Source organism: Takifugu rubripes, chromosome 9 (genome assembly GCF_901000725.2).
Source record: "Takifugu rubripes chromosome 9, fTakRub1.2, whole genome shotgun sequence".
Classification (NCBI taxonomy): Eukaryota; Metazoa; Chordata; class Actinopteri; order Tetraodontiformes; family Tetraodontidae; genus Takifugu; species Takifugu rubripes.
Window position 1 is genome coordinate 2,023,124 of NC_042293.1, and position 17,273 is coordinate 2,040,396.

At 45.3% G+C, this 17,273-nt stretch overlaps 1 protein-coding gene across 2 annotated transcripts; it reads right to left on the reverse strand.

The window, feature by feature from the left end:
- Positions 1-24: 24 nt before the first annotated feature.
- vwf (von Willebrand factor) lies at positions 25-15,408 on the reverse strand. 2 transcript variants are annotated; one of them, XM_011606862.2, is made up of 53 exons: positions 15,269-15,408; positions 15,121-15,172; positions 14,891-15,034; positions 14,581-14,683; positions 14,270-14,478; positions 13,748-13,869; positions 12,882-13,101; positions 12,679-12,801; positions 12,499-12,610; positions 12,380-12,426; positions 12,135-12,271; positions 11,916-12,054; positions 11,660-11,757; positions 11,365-11,560; positions 11,034-11,249; positions 10,614-10,860; positions 10,442-10,536; positions 10,216-10,367; positions 10,027-10,130; positions 9,815-9,953; positions 9,435-9,569; positions 9,161-9,307; positions 8,923-9,063; positions 8,690-8,788; positions 8,442-8,598; positions 8,189-8,356; positions 7,966-8,101; positions 7,565-7,874; positions 6,412-7,477; positions 6,231-6,335; positions 5,949-6,092; positions 5,728-5,871; positions 5,478-5,642; positions 5,355-5,398; positions 5,097-5,274; positions 4,699-4,940; positions 4,435-4,624; positions 3,991-4,332; positions 3,670-3,908; positions 3,361-3,463; positions 3,173-3,244; positions 2,950-3,054; positions 2,625-2,830; positions 2,390-2,539; positions 2,188-2,304; positions 1,783-1,963; positions 1,561-1,601; positions 1,345-1,461; positions 1,108-1,206; positions 706-834; positions 565-604; positions 398-495; positions 25-318 (listed from the first exon to the last, which is right to left on the reverse strand). In XM_011606862.2, the coding sequence occupies exons 1-53, from the start codon at positions 15,272-15,274 to the stop codon at positions 133-135; spliced, it is 8,457 nt and encodes a 2,818-aa protein (XP_011605164.2). In that variant the 5' UTR covers positions 15,275-15,408; the 3' UTR covers positions 25-132.
- Between the last annotated feature and the right edge of the window lie 1,865 nt (positions 15,409-17,273).

Consider the following 17,273-nt stretch of genomic DNA (forward strand, 5'->3'; position numbering starts at 1 on the left):
GAAAAACAAATGACAGGCAAAATGTAGTTATAGAAGAACACAAATTGGAGTTTATTGTTAATTGTGATATGGTTGGTTTACATGGATATACAACATTTCCCTTGGATAAACATATATGTTCTCCTTCTCTCTTTAAGTGCACTGTCTAGAGAGACAGTCACAGGCAGTGACAGACAGGACTGTGTGATGGCCGCGGGTGCCGTTAGTGCACAGGATGGGAACGCTGAGAGGTTCTGTCTTCACTGCAGAACAACACACACACTGTTGCTCCACAGCAGCCTTCTCCAGGGAGTAGATGGACTTACTGGGACATTTGCCCTGAGAGACAGACAGACAGACATGGGGTTATGACTCCACTGGATGGGTTGTGACTCCACTCGTCGGCCGATCCACAGACCTCACAGTAGTGCAGCTCTATCTGTTGTTCTGACTGGCAGTCATCCACTTTGATGTAGTTGAGCGTCCCCACCGTCGTCTTACACTCTGGCTCCGTACCTTCACAGGTGGACACACGCTCTTAAATTATTACGACCACACAGCACTTTTGCAGAGATAAAAACTTACATGTCTCGCAGCAGGTGGTTCCAATCTTATTTACTTTGCCCTGAAAGCCAAAAGAAGAAAAGATTTCTAACCAGTGTGAGGTGCAGTGACTTTGGGGATACTGTGAGACAGGTCGGAGGGCGATTTGGACAGCAATCATACCCCCTGGTCCAGGCAAGTTTGGCGGTTAAAAGGAGGACAGGTGGTAACTTTGGTCAGCAGCACAAGCTCTCCATTACTGTTCAAGCTGCAGGTGTAAGTGTAACACCCATCTTCCTGAGTGGTGTTCACCTGCAGCAGGAAATACACACCAGGATAAACTCATGATGTCCCTCCCAGAAACCTTAATCTGTCTGGTTAAAATGTTAATGAATAATGGGAAAATATTTCAAACACGCCAAGAATTAAGTACATCTGAGTAGTTCCAAAGTACAACATAATATTTTACATTTTGTTGTAGATGGGTGTAAAACATGTCTGGATATTAGCAGTTATAGGTATGCTAATGAAATGTGAATGATCATGTTTGTACAGAAAAGAAGAATTCGTTGTTCTTTGCCATACCGGTACACTGATTTGCTTCCCATCAGGTCTTTTCATGAAACAGGCCGTGGGAACACAGTGACCACAGCAAACATCTTCCTCCTTTTTAAGGATGTATCCCTAAAAGCATTAAGCTTAATTATTAGAAAACCATGAGTGCCATATTGTCTTAAAGTGCAATTCATTAAAAGATTTACTCTCTGTAATTAACAGTTTGCTAACCCCTTGATGGGAATGACAACAACTGATAATAGTTACCATTGGGCACTTGGGGCATGTGATTCTCCTGCACGACAGTTTATATTTTTTCATCGCACCGTCTTCCACGGCACACTCACAGTGTGTGCAAACATCGATCATCAACCTCTCCCCAGCCTACACCCACACACACACGCACACACACACACACACACAAAACGCAGTTAAAACATTGTTTTTTCAAATTCTTAGGGTGTATAAATAAGGCTGCCTTACTCCTATCAGAGTGTGGTTGAGTACGCAGGCATCCAGAGGAGCTGCAGGGAGAAATGCACATGTACTTTTATTGACATTCTTTCATTAACCAGTCTATGATCATACACCAGGGCTGGTACAGCCACATTAAGGCACATTACCAGTGTAAATCCAGTAAGACAGAGCCATCTAGTGGTCAAGGTTTTTGTTTTTTGTCTTTGATCATGGCATAAGTGTGTTTACCGCAGTGACACCACGGGCAGCAGTCCTCGGTGTTACAGCGCAGCTCTGTTCCCAGTGGGCACGACGGGGTCTCCACAGGGCGGCAGCTGACATTTGTTGCAGAGATGATCGCCTCATCATTTACTTTCACACACTGCTGTAACACACACTTATCGTGTGGAGACTGCCACACCTCTCCAATCTAGAGAGAGAGAGAAAAACTTTCAAATTAAATACAGAACAAGAGAAACAACTGAATCAGCATAAAACAACATTCAAAGTTCATTTCAATTATGTGGCGCAGCGAGGGGGAAAAAACCTCCTAGGATTATTTACTTACTTAATTGTAGCTGAAAATACATAATAATTCAGACCTAAAGAGCAGAGGGACTTTAAATTTGTCATAGTTGTCCTAGACATACATACACGTCTCAATTTTGCCCCAATCAGAGAGTCCCCTCGCATCTCCCCCTTTGACTCCACGCAGCTGGTTGGTGTGCACTTCCCACAGCACTCGCTATTGGACTGAGTGTATGTAGAGCCCTGGAATGTATAATTATTCCCAATAGTTATAAATTAATTAAAAGCATTACACAAAAGTCCATGTTTGGCATTTTGTGCAGCTCACCTGAGGGCATGTTCGATCACACACGGGTGGTGAACACTGAGCCAAGTAGAGGGACCCGGTTTTGTCCTTCAGCTGGGTGCAGCTGCATTTCTCACACCCCTCTTCCCATGTGGTTCCTAATGGGTGAACCACACCCCCCACCACACAAACCTACAGACAAAATTTTAAAACAGGTACATTTACAGCATGAGAAAGGTGGACAGATTATAAATCCATATACTGTATACAGACTCACTTTGTCTGGCAGGCAGGATGTTTCTGTGCAGCCACAGTCATTGGTACTGGAGGTTGTGATGAAACCAGCAGCGCAGGATTGGGTGAAGTTCTGGCAGTTGCACACACATTCAAGCACATCGCAGCACTTTGTCTTTTTTATTGACAGCCGGCGATGTGCAGGGCAATCAGGGGGAGCCTGACGGGAGCACTCTTCTTTTTTGCAGACTGTTGTAGGAAAAAATAATGTAAACGACATTACATCTGTGTACTCTCTCTCTCTCTCTCTGTTTCTCTGCATGTAGACAACTTAAATATAACAGAGAAAGACAGATTAGATGTCATACCGCACTCGTGAATAGGCTGGCACTCTCCCGGATTTTTCAGAACAACAGTCTGACCATCTTCACAAAAGGGTACTTCAGGAGGGTCACAATTCACCAGATCACATGCTAAAAGGTCACATGAATGTTGATTAAAAAATTAAGCCAGGCTAAATTGTTTTATTGACGCACGTGCATTTGATCTGATTGTGGTTCTTAGTACGAGTGAAGTAATGCTGCCACATACCACACTCATACTCTGGACAGCACTTTGAATCACTCTTCTTCCTCAGGACTTCACAAGGTCCACACACAGGAGCTGTATACATGTACAGCAAAAGCTTTACATGTTTAATGCACAACAACATAGTACTGGTAATAGTAAAATGTTAGCAAATGTTTATCAAATGAAAAGAGCACCAAAAAGAAGCTTGCCTTTAATGTCATTGCAGGGTCTGGCAGTGCAATTAATGTGTTGATGGTCTAAGCACATACAAATCAAACATGGGTTCTCCTCTGGCACCCAGCTTTGCATGTACTGTACAAACAAGACAAGCCATATTCATTTTAAGTACCTACTGTATTACAAATCAACACTAGAGGGCACTAGCAGCACACTGTAAAAGACCTTCACACCTTCAACAGTTGCGCCATTTAATTCCTTTAGAAAGGGTCTTTTACCAGTTTTTATAATCTTGATTTTAATTAAAAGACCCGACTTGTGGGTGTTTGCATGTGTCTTACCCCGTATGTGCGTCCCTGTTGTTCCACACACTGCCTGCATGCCTCAGGTGACACACATTGGCCATGATGTAAAAGAGTACCTCCTGGACAGAAACAACCCTCTGTGGGTGTGTCCATACATGCTGACTGGTTACCCCTGGCAACCCACCAGTCGCTTGGCAACATCTGTAGGGTACTGCAGTCCTCTATGCACCCTGTGCGACATGCATCATACTCCATGGAGCCGGGACACTGTAACGCTACAACAAACAGACCAGGCAAAAGTTTAGTTTTGTTCAATTTGGGTGTGTCCTGAAACACATGCACTAAAAACCGACTCACGGCAGAGGTGGGGGCCCCTCCAGTCAATGCACACACCCCTCTCCCTACAGAGGCGGGCATAGGCTGAAATAAGCTCGCACACGTCTGACTGCTTGCACGCCTGTTCCTCACACTTGGAAAGGAACACCTGGACAGGAATGTGCGCGTGGCAGGGTTCGAACACCTCAGAACGCAGGGCCTGGCATCCCATTGCTGCCCCAGCCACACAGACAGCACTCTTTATTGATTTACACGTTGCACCATCTTTATTGTCAGCCCAGTCTGAGACAAACCCAGGCTGGTCTGTGGTTGTGCTGCCGTTACGTAAAGAAAGGACATTGAGTTTATCTTCTCCGCAGGCACCTGGGTGATAGATGAAGGGAAAGAGCAGATGTTGAAGGAGAGTGAGTGTGACACAAGCTGATAAACTGAGATGATCTAGGAAATTCTATAGACATATGTTACCGCAAAGCCCAGCAGTGTGTCCCATGGTGGCAGAGCTGGGCACTGTGATGGTGAACTCATTGGTGTGCGGCGTGAAACTCAGGTGGTAGTCAGGATCCGATTTAAGCTGGAGCATCACGCCTCCATAACTTACCAGCTCTAGACCTGCGTACTGCCGAGGCAGCGCAATTTCTTCTCCATCGATTGTTACCTGCACAATTCAACACATTGAATGTTTCTTAGGAGTTCACTGCATGTACCCTGATGCACCAAAACTAATCTCACCGTCATATCGTCCTTTAGCATCAGCTTATGCGGCCCGTGGTTCACCTCTATGGCTTTCATGCAAACCTGGTTGTAATTATTTGAACGTTGGCAAGGTCCAGTGTGAAGTTTGACCTCTGACCCCTTACTGGCACCTTTGCTGACAGTCAGCAGTGTGTACGTACATGAACCCTCCCTATTCAGCCGGAGTGCCAAGCCATCAAACCTCACCACATGATTGGTGGAGCTGCCCATACACATGCCTGTCCACACGGTGAGGAGACAGAGAGTATTAATAGAGCCATCAGAGAGATGTGGCATCCAATAGTCATAAATAGAATACACACTAGTCTTTGTTCACAACCCAAGTGGGAAATGAGCTGAAATGAGAAACTGTGTAATCCTTTTGATGTGCTTACATGGACATTCCCAGCGGCATCCACAGGTCTCCTGAACTCTGACAGGTGGCATATTGTTGCTACAGGCTGGTGGCTCCAGGCTGTCACAGCTGACTTTGAGGTTCTTCATGGTCATTTCTCCACTAGGTTGGCACAGAACAGAGTGGCAGCCATCCTCCAGCATCCACGACTCCCCAGGCTGAAAACATGTTAACGCTGCACATTAATGGCTGTGAGCCACTTTGGTAATGTGCTGCCTCTGTAGCAAGTGTTCCTCACCTTCCTCTCCTTCCCGTTATCATCAACACACACCCCTGTCCCAGCTGAAACACAATTAAAAAGGGTATGTTTTTAGGCTCTTACCAGGAAATATAAACTCGGGTGTATATGATGTGTACGCACCTCTGCATATTCTTTCTATATAACTGTGGTCCAGAGTCAGCAACATTAGAAGTTGATCCATACTGTTCAGGTGAAGCATGTTGTCTTGATTGTGATGGCGGCCAAGAAGACTAAGCTGGTTCCTGTCGTAGTTCGGTCCCACTCCAATGGGGAAAACTGACACACCTAGAAGGAAATGAGACTCGTACCAGTGGAACTACACTAGAAGGGGATTTTGGATGGTTAATCTAATGTTGACTGTGCATTTGACCTGCTGCCAGCGCTTCATTTGCTGCCTCTTTAACATCATCAGTAGATGTATCAGTCACCAGCATCACCACAGCCTTGGCCACGCCGGCTCTTCCTCCGCTGACTGATGAAGTAGCCATCTGCACGGCGAAATGCAGGGCGGAACCTGCAAAAGAGCAGAGCAGGTGGGCAGCACCAGTTGGCATCGTTGTGGGTCGATGTGTTTGCTGCTGTGTCCAATACCTAGCGCAGGGGCAGCGGCAGTCCTTCTCGGAATGTCCTCCACCAAGTGGAGGAGGTTAGCTTTTCGCTGTTCCGTCCTCCACATGACCTCTTCTGTGTTTGCAGCACCATATTGAACAACACTCACCTGAGTGCCATTAGTCCCTGGAAACATTATCAATCATTACTATTAGTGTAGAAAGGCAGGGGATCTATACCTGTAGTTAAAGATTTTAATTAAAAGTCTTTTTTGCTTTAAGTAGCTCCAAACATTTCAACCAAACTTGATGGTTAGGCACGTACCTATGTCAGCACTGTTGATGAAGTCTTTGACAAACGTTTTCATATCCTCAAGCTGCTCTCCAGCCTTTAGCAGGAACAGCACGTCCAATGGTTTCTTACACGGCACTGTGCAAAGAATTTTCAAATAAATAAAGGATGGTGGCTGTGTTTCCGCTAAATAAGTGCAATGAGAGTTGTTCACCTGAGGGTGGCAGCTTGGACAGTTTTGGGACCTTCAGGGGTGGCAGCGTGGGTGAGCGGGGTGTTACTGTAGAGCTCGTGATGTTCACCACTATGCGGACTAGAGCCATCAGTTCATCATAGCCGCTCACTATCATTGGTTTGCGGGGGGTACTGAATGGAAACAAGTCAACCTCCTGCACCCCTCGCCCGACGCCAATGGGATAAATGTCCACTGTACGCGTCACTATGTCAGTAGGAGGGTTTTTTGTGATGAGGAAGACCAGCTGAGAAGGTTTGGGTTTACCTAAAGGCTGGTCTGTAGTCAGTTTCTCGACATTTGTGACAGCTGCTCCTGTGTTTGTTTTACTGCCACCCCTCCACCGAATCTCCCTCAGACGTCGCAGCAACAGGTCTCTGTGCTGCCTCAGCTCCCACTGACTAATCTCCATGGTGACTGTGACAGAGTACTGGATTACAGTGATACGAATCACCTCCTCCTTCTCTGTCAGCTGTGAGATGACATTTTCCAAGAAGACAAGCGTCTTGTTAAAGTCGGCCTCCCCGACAGAGTCGGAGCCCTCTAAGATGAAAGTCACATCTTTGGTAGGAAAGCTGGAGGCTTTGGTCTTTGGAGACAGGCCAGCAGGTGAGGTGGGCTTGGGCTTCAGACCAGGAGCCAAGGTCGTGGTGGCAGGTTTTGGTACTTCTGGTTCCATTCCCAAGGTGCAGAGGTAATCTGTTAGCTCTAACAGATGATCATTGAGCTCCCCTGTGCTGCTAAGCACATAGGCCCTGTTGTCTGGGCTGACTTTGGTGATGTCATTAATCTGCTGCATGTTCACCCCAGGACCCAGCGCCACCGTTAGCGTGGTGATCTCTTTCTTCCGCAGCAGCTTTGTGAGCCCCCGATCTGACCGAGGGTTGGTGCTCGCAGTCAAGATGATAGCAACGCGGCCGGCGTTGGGTCGTTTATTTTTGTCATAGATGTTGATAACCAGATACTTGATGGCCTCGTTCAAGAAGGCTGCGTCTCCTCCAGTGTAATGCAGTTCATGAACATTCTTTTTAAACAGCCACTTCTGAACCTGAATGAATAAAATACAGACAGTCAGTAGAACGTCTGTGAGATGTTTTCCTGACATTTTATTATAGATTTAATGTAATTCCTTTACCTGCAGGTCATATGTTTTAACTCCAGAGTGGTAGAGCAACACTGTCGCTCGAGTGTGAGCTGAACCCATGCGAAATGGTTCAATCACCGCCAGGATGAAATCTTTTGTTGCTCGAAATTCATCTTCGCTCAGGGCCATCGAGCCATCCAGCAGGAATGCAAGATCCATAGCTCGGTCACACATGCCCTCAGGCATCAGTGTGGTGAAGGGTGCGGTCGTGAAGGTGATATAGGCAGGATTTGGTGTGGGAGTAGTGACCATGGCCAGGGAGGTACAATCCTCACAGCTCAGGGTGTTCTTGTCACAGTGGCTTCAAAAGCAGGTGGTAAAGTCTTAGTTATTTATCATGGAAGAGAAATCTAAACATGTACAGCAAGTCCATGTGTGTGATGCAGTCGTACCATATTTTACAGTGTTCGGGATCATCGTGGTTTAGGATGACCTTGTTGCCATGTGAGATTCTCTGACCTTCGTGAATACACACCTGACACTCTGACGGATTTACACAACGCATGGCTACCTCATCCAGTAGTTGGCCTTCAAAATGTTGAAGCAAGTTAAAAAAAAGCAATGCATCCATCTGTATTTGGCATTGTACTGTATGTGTGGGACATATTTTGGCACCTGGAGGACAGTAGGCATGGCAACCTTCCACACATGACAGTGAACAGTGGAGGGGATCTGGGTGCTGGCAGGTGACTGGACAGGCAGGGCCACAGGTATTATACCTCCACTGGCATAACTCCTCCCCTGAGACTGCATTCCTTGGATTCATCTCTTCACAGCTCACAGCTGAAAAATGTTGAGTGGGATGATAAAATTTTAATAATAATGGAGCAAAACTGTGACCTATACCAGCGGATTTGTGAGAACTCACGGCAGAGCTCATTGGATCTCCAGCTGATGGATACACCTTTCTCTGAGCAGGCCTGAGCATATGCAGCAATGACATCACAGAAACATGCGCAATCACCCACCGATGTACAAGAGCAGGCTGCCTCCACACACATATCTACATAAGGCTCTGCATCCACCTGCGGCCACACAGGAAAAGTTTTTTTTTAAAATGGTGGAGTCATAAACTGATAATATGAGTGATGTTATTTCTTGCATCGTTACACTCACCTGGCTGTTACATTCTTTAAAAAGAGGACCAGTGATGACGCGGCAAGACTGTTCTACTGTTACCAACTTGACAATGTTGTGGCTGCAAGGTGGAGGTATCTACATACGCAAAGTAAGTTTTGTCAGATTTTCAGATTCTCATTATGATTTAGGTATCAAAGCACCATGCAGCACATGTAATACATCAACACTGAATAATAAGTGTGGTCCTTCAGTTTCAGCCCAGATGTTACCTGTGTGACATCAGCACAGCTGGGACTAACTTTCCAGGAGTTTCCAAAGTGGGAGGAGTCCACCTCCAGCTGGTTGTTGCTGCTCATCAAATCATTGTTGACATTCCCATCAAAGTTACCACACAGGCCACACACCCGGTCCTGCAACCCACAGCATGCATTTGGCACAGATATTTGGTTAAAAACACAAAAAACGATTAAGATTCATGTCAAAACTCAGGCAGGACCAAATCTGTACCCTGTACTGGGCGGAGATGTGAACCAGGAGTCGAGTTCCCCTGTCCCAGCTGAGGGAGATTTGTTTCCCCAGCAGCAGAGTGTAAAACTGTCCAGATCGGATGATCTCCACCTGTGAGCTCTGCAACACCGGCTTCTTCATCTTCACCTGCAAACCAGAATGACTTGCAGTGAAAAAGTGAAGAAAAAAAATGGGTCTCAAAAAAATATTTCTTATATTGTTATTGCACAACGCCATTTCTGGCTCTTCTTTTTATTTGATAAATTAATCTTACCTCTCCTTTTTCCATTACAATCAAGCCTCCATGGTAGTAGATTCTGACAGATTTTGCACAACGACGTCCTATGAGGCCACAGGCTTCATTCTCCACCAGCACCCTGAATGAACCCTCCTCGCCATTACACATATCCTGGCAACGTATGGAAGTTAATTCAAGATAAATGTTGGATGAGAAACATGAAAGGGTGAAGAGTGGTGAAAAAACAGGGGAGACATTGACCATCTAACTGTCTCTTCTCATTGAAACTCAGACACTGAAGACATGGCCTAAATATGAACTGTTCTGAATGTAATTCATTCATATCTGAGACCAATAAATAAACCACTTCCCCCCATTTTTGACATCAGCAAAATGTCTTTTTTTTTATCTCTTACCTGGACCAGAACATACTGGCAGAGGCCAGGGAAGGAATATTTGAGGCCATCAAAGCTGATGTAGTGGCTCTCACCCACAGTTCGGCACACACCATCACACACTTTTTCTGTGCAGCGCCACTTCCTGTTTTCACACACACTGCAAGCGACAAAAACTCCCAACGTGAGCAGAGTGCAGCTGTTTCACATCCGATGGTATGAACGTGTTTTACCAAGTGTTGCAGTCTACTGCTATAGACTGCCCTGACGTGTATGGCCTGTTGTTATGGTAACATGGACACTGTTCAGGTGCGATGCAGTCTTTGCGATTACGGACCTGAAATTAGTCGATCAGCATGTTTGATTTTAGAAGATGCTGCAGTGTTTTTCAACACACCCGTGCAAAACAACACGCCACCTACTGTGCCAGGAGGGCATAGGCAGCCAGGGATGCAGGAAAGACTGACGCAGGGTAGATCCAGATTCTGACACGTTCTGGCACATTCAAGACCATTTTCTCCAACATCGCAGTTTGAACGGATGAGCGGAGGTGCACACTGAGCTGACCTCCGCACTGCAAACAAGAAAAGTAATATGACTTGTTATGTGTTTCAGAAAACGGGCCAAACTACCCAGCTCACATTGCACCTCTGGATGGTGTGAAGTCGTCGTCGTAGAAGAGGTCAGACAGTGAAGCGCTCGTTTCAGGGGAGCTGCAGTGCATCGCCCCCTTCTCACATTGGCTAAAATAAAAGTTAGATATTGAAATCCGCATGCAGGAAAACTGTCTTTGACGTTCCAGAACACAGCAGTCACTAACCAGATGCTGTTGTGATCCGCGTAAATGTCGTTAGGCTGGTAGAGCTGTCCGTCGTGCAGACAGGTACACAGGTCGGCCGTCACGCATTCTCCTGAATCGCTGAGGTATTTCCCTGCAGGACAGAAGCAGCCCTCCTCGCATGCCTTCTCGCCCTTACAGCCCGGTTCCAACCCAGACAAAGAACGACACGTTCTTTGGCACACACTCCCACAGGCTTCGTACACCTGACCCCCAGTGCACTTCATCTCTGGGAAAAATCAAACCAGCCGAGTGTTACTGGAAGGTCTAGTCAATTAGTGGGGAATTATGATGGATTTGTAATTTCCTCTACTGTAGTGTGTAGTTTAGCACAGATTGATATTCTGATTTCTCTGCTGGGTTCCTGTATGGTCAGATAAATGTGCTGTCATGCAGAGTTACCGCAGAGCGAGTGGGACCTCCAGCTGAGTAGCACTCCTCTGGCAGCACAGGCTGCTGCATATGCAGACAGAGCAGTGCAGAGGCACTCCTCGCTGTCCACACAGGCACACACATCATAGCGACAGATCCGCTGGAACGGCCCGGGGTTTAACAAAAAATGGCACGCGCTGAACTCGTCCGACAGGATCACTGAACACGCTTCCTCCGCAAAGCGCACTAAAAGACATAATATAAGAAGAGGTAAGTGATAATTTGCTGGAGTGCTGTTTGGGTATTTATTTATTTCCCAGTTTGGTCTTGATGATGATGGTGCATCATAGGTGTGTTTTACCTCTTTTAGGGTTGACAGCACATGGGTCATTCTCATATTTGTGGCCAGAGTCACAGTCACCATTGATCCTCCAAGACTGGCCAAAAGCCTGAGGACCAGCCTCAACCAGGCCAGAGCCAGACAAGAAGTCATCACCTTGGTTACCATTGTAGTTTCCACAGAGACCACAGGTCTTTCCTGCCCATTGTGGTCCCAGCTGAGGAGATTAAGAAAAGTTAGTCCTGTATTTAGATAGCTGTCATTTTGAGAAAAAAAAACAAAACACCATCACTACAGATATTTGGATTATTCCAACCTTAAACAATACGCGACCACGTCCATCCCAGTCTAGGCGGAGGTCATCTCCAAACTTTACATGAACAGACTGAACAGACCTCTGGATATGCAGGTGACCTGTGAAGTTGCACATCGATTAAAAACAAAGCAAGTAATATGTAGGTGAAATAATGGTTGCTATTGCCTTTTGTTGTGAGTGAAATGACAAAGAAGAAAATTTACTTTATCAATAATACTCAAGGTGTGAAGACCTGATTTATATTCCCATAGCATACCATGGTGCATTGGCGTCTGGATGTCCATGCTATTGACAGAGACGAGTCCTCCGTGCTTAAGCTTCACTGTCATGTCCTCCAGGGAGGGCAGACTGAGTGTTACTGAGCGCGTGCATACGGCAACCTCATCATCAGCACACTGGAAGAAAACACCCAAATTCCGCACATTGAGAGAGAAAAAAAAGAAAGCAGACTTACAGAGGATATACACCAAATTACCTGCACATTCTCGATAATGACAGAAAAGCTGTTATCCACACAGTCTCTTGACAGCAAGTACTGGCAGCGGCCGGTGAAGGTGAAAAACTTGTTGTCAAACGTCTTGAAGTGAGACTGACCGACCACCAAACACTCGCCTGGATAAAGGGAGCGAATGCAAAACAGTGAATACGAGCAATAATTGATTGTTGTTTTAACCAAGGAATGAACATCGTTAAATAATGCTGTTTGTCTCTCTCTCTCACCAGGGCATCCTTCATTGGTGCATTCCCAGGAACCATGGCGACACACGCTGCAGGAAAGTTACGGTTCAGTCAGCAGGAGCCAAGGGTTTGTGCATTTATGCATGTCACTGTTTTCTCACCAGGTGTTGCAGTCCTGAGAGATGGAGGATCCAGGCGGGAAATGTCGACCCATGTGCACGCAGGAACACTGGGATACCTCCACACAGCGGGTACCGTCCAAAACTTTACCCACTGAAAAACACAGGCGTTACCACGAGCACCAGTGTGAGAGAGAAGAGAGGCAGCCAGTGGGAGGTTACCGGGGCATCTGCAGCCATCCATGCAGTCTTCCTTACAGACCTCCTGAATATTGAGACTGTGACAGGTTGTGGAGCAGGACTTGGCGCATTCACTGTACTGCATCCCAGTTGGACATTTGGGGACTGAGTAACACATCCCATAAATCTAATTAGTTTATTCATTTAAATTGACAGCTGCTTTTTCCATTGATTGTGTAGCTTACAGCACTGGCTTTCCTCTTGCCAGCCATGAAGAGGCACCCCATGTGCATGACAAGTACGAGCGAACTCCAGCAGGAATGGACAGTAACAGTCTTCACCGTCTGTCTGGTCACAGTAACACACCTCTTGCTCACACAGCAACACAAACGCCTCAGGAGAGACCAGATGAGCGCAGCGGAGAAAAACGCTGGACGTCTGCAGCTTTCTACACCCGGACAGGATCTACAAAAACACATGCAGGAATAAAAAACTGAAACTGGCTACAAACCTTAGGGTCAGTTGCAAAATGTGGGGTGCCTCTGAGAATGACGTAAGAGAGGAGATAGGATGGCAGATTGATTGAAAGCACTAAGTTTGGATGAGAAGCAGCAAAGAATGGAGCGCTCCTTAAACGCAGAGCTACATATCAAAGCAACTTCGTAAAGACAGGAAGTATAACAAAGATGACCAAAATCAAAAACAGGCTGAAATTCATACAAAATGAGTGTGCTGATAGTATCTGATGGTTTCATATTAACATAAAGAGTTGACTGTTTTCATGCGGGTGTTTACATGATACAAAACTCAAACTACCAGCCCACCTACATTCAGCAAACTACTGTACAGGTTACAGAGCAGCAGACAGTTAACAATTTCCAATATTAGACAATGATAAAACACACAGCAGCACTTTATTTTTGAAACGTGTGCAAACATGAGAAAAAGTAAAATTTGAGAAGAAGAATGACAAAAGTTTGTGTTGTACATGGTAAAAATGAACCAGGTCAAAATTATGATGTAATATGCAACGTCTGTGTGTGTGTGTGTGTGTGTGTGTGTGTGTGTGTGTGTGTGTGTGTGTGTGTGTGTGTGTGTGTTCTCTTCTCACCAGTGAGGAGTCTTTTGAGCCATTGCAGGATAAACCGTGATTTGACACACGCTGGCAAATCTGATCAGCCCCTTTCACAGCCCATGAGTTTGCAAAGTCATAGCTGTCTTCAGTTGGGAATCCTAAACACAGACGCACACACACATCATTGTACTTCTAGCTTTGTGAGGGCTGTCATGAACATAATACTCTCAAACTTTGAAACAGTCCTTTGAACTTGTGACAACCAGCAAAAATGTTGCAAAAATGTTCTCACTTTGCTAGTAGAATGCATATTTTAGTACTCAACATGGGGCAAGTTCAAGAACACACACCCGTAGATGATAGATATCTTCTTAATCTCATCCTACCATGTCTGTTTCTCTAGCTTTCCTTTCCTGTAACAAGTTGCTATTCTTCCTGTTTCTGTGCTGGTGACTCATTTCCTAGGTTCTGCTGCTAATGAACCCTTCATACTTTCACACTATTTTATTTACATGCATCGTTTCAGACTTTTTGACCAAAAGACCCACGTGGCCTTACCTTCCTGAGCAGTATACTCGTCAGCTGAGTCGGTGTTGAAGTTGCCACAGAGGCCGCAGGTGTGATTGGCGTGGTGTTTGGTCAGAGTCAGGGCGATGTTAGCGGCGTTATCAATGGTAACAGTAAAGCCAAACTCCTCACTCGAGAGTTTGTAAAATCCAAGCTCCGTGCCCACAAACACGCCATGAGATGCATGTGGCAGAGATAATCTGCGACAGGAATCAAATGTCAAACATCTGCAGTCCATCATTTTTCTAATAGAGCACAGAAAATGATGGGTTGTCCCCCCCACACACACACAAATATGCAACCTCTTATCTCCTTGTGAGAGCTGGCCGTCTACAGACAGGTGGAGTTCAAATGCGTCCCCCAGAAACAAAGTGACTCCAGTTCTTTTGCCATCAACAAAATCACCTGTGGGTGATACATTTAAAAGTTTAACCATACAGCATCAATCCGAAGTGGCAAAGGAAGGAGAAAAGAATATAATTGGGGATAGATTCCTCCAGAAAACATGCATGCTGTGTTCCCGCCGAGCATCAATCTCACGGCATGGCGACACCATGTGACTGATAAGACAAGCTGATGCATTTCATATCATAAACCATCCGGGAGACTCACCCAGCAGTGTGAAGGTTCGATGCTTGCAGTCTCCAGCCAACAGGTAGCTGCAGTCTCCAGGGAACTCATATAGAACCCCGTCAAAGGTGTGAATGTGGTGTCGTCCAAACAGGCTGCATCTGCCTGACGCATCTGCCACCAGAGCTGCACACACAAATTACATAAACATACGTCGAGAACTATAATCTTTCATGACGATCGATTTTGATGAGACCTAAAGTTGGAATCACCTGTCAGGTGCAGGAGAAGTAAAAATTCTTGCAACCACTTCTTCATACACACCTGAAACACACATGAATACACTTTAAATCCTCCCCATCTGTCATATAGACATCACAAATACTATGATTACTGCGTACATGCTGCATTCAGTCTTACCTCCATGACTTAATTAATCCAGTATCACAATCCAGTATCTCAGAGTAGAAGTGTTACACCATTTGTGCCTTACATTCTTGAGTGCCGTGATTAATAAGCTTGAGAGGTGATGCTTTGTTATGAAGACTGGCACTCAGTTGAGCAGTTTTATAGGCACGCATACCCCTGCCCTGTTGTCGCAAGCTTTCCTGAAACACTCCACCCCTTTCCAGGTTATTTCTTCTAAAATCCTACTATGATCCACAGTCCACTGGCTGCAGACTGACACCATCAAACACATTCAGCAGGACAATACCAGGATGTGCCCGCTGATCGCCTGGTTGAGTGATTAGTCTGCGAATACATAGCTGCACTTCTGCCAACCCAAACAATTCATGTGGAAAACACTCAGAAGAGATATCTCACGCACCCTTGGTGCTCTGGTGGTGCCAAATGCTTTAATTTGTGACAAAGCCACACTAAAACTGACCTCCCAGACACACGCACGCACACACACATACGCACAAATGTAGAGACTGGGAAGGTTCACAGATAAACACTCCGAGGTGAAAGTTTCCCCAGATTTTCTCTGGTTGATAGGTTGATAACCAGCTTTGCACATCCAAACAATAGCCAACCGACAAGGAAATTCTCTGAATTTCAGAACTCTGTTTGAGTTTATTACATGGACAACAACAAGTGCAAAGGTGCAATGGTCAGCAGGAGCATGGGGCCTGGAAAAAAGGAATCTGAAAATGGACACTATATGCTTGGCAACTGGTCAGGAAAGGTTCCCCAATCAGGATGGGAATTTCAACGCTGCAGGAGGGTTCAACGTGGAAAATATTCTGTCCAAATTTTCTCTTCAGGGAGATATTTTTCTGATGTACACTTGTTTCTTTCCAATCAGTGCTTTGTGGCTTTTTTTCCCCTTTAAAAGTATCCAGAGTGCTTTTTGAACAAGATTTTCTCATTTAAAATCCTTTTGTACATACCTAGGTTTATCAGGAAATACGTGATAAGTGATGTCTAATTTCAATTATCCAAGAGTGGGGGGACAAAAAATTGGAGGTGCTTTACATTGTCAAGATCATTGTGTGGTATCTGAAGCTTGTGTATTGATCCCCAGTAGGCCCTGTTTCCGAATTTCTGAAGAGGTTCCACATGAGTCCTGTTACGGGTGCTATAATGTGCTCTCATGTGCTCTCACATGTTTGTGCTATACCATGTGGTTGGTCATATAGTGTCATGAGATCAGAAGAAAGGAGTGTGTTTACTTGACCATATAAAAGGGGCTACCGAAGTAAAGACTTCGGAGATCTTCACCATCGGGACCACGAAACCTCCCTCGGACAAGCTGCAGCATCCGATTGATGCCTGACTGTTCTCTTCAATAAACATCTCAAGTCGGTGTCAACGAAGATTCCTTTCTCATCAGCACATCTCAACTTCCACCAGAAGAAATTTACCACAATTGTAATGAAACGTTTTTTTGTATTACATTTGACCTATTTGTGAGACATAACACCTTGTCTTTAGAAGTTGGCTGGAGCTTTTCAGTGGACAGCAGTGAAATATAGTGGAAGATTTTGTTTTAGTTTTGGGCTTGATTAGCTGATTAGTTTTGCAGTATAAAGGTTACTCAACAAATTAGCCAGTGTTGAAGAGGATCAAGTAAACAGTGGAAAGTTTGAGTATCTGCTGCAGCACCACCCGAGCTGTGAGGACACAAACATGGACCAATGATTTACACGGTTGGAGAAACATCATCAATCAAAAAAAAAGGCCAACTTCTCGATTTGAAAGACAAATCAAGCAATTGAAGAGAATTGTGTTTACCTTGTTACCATGTGTTCTACCATATGTTTCTGTTTTCTGTTAGAAGTGCTTTAGAAGTTAGGAATGGTAGAACATTAGCAAGTGTAATAAAGATCAGTGACCCTTCCATGACATGATTGTTGTTTAGACAGTTGTAATCGCAGGAGCCAGTCAGGCTGAAGGTGTAAAACACCCATCGTAAAACTGG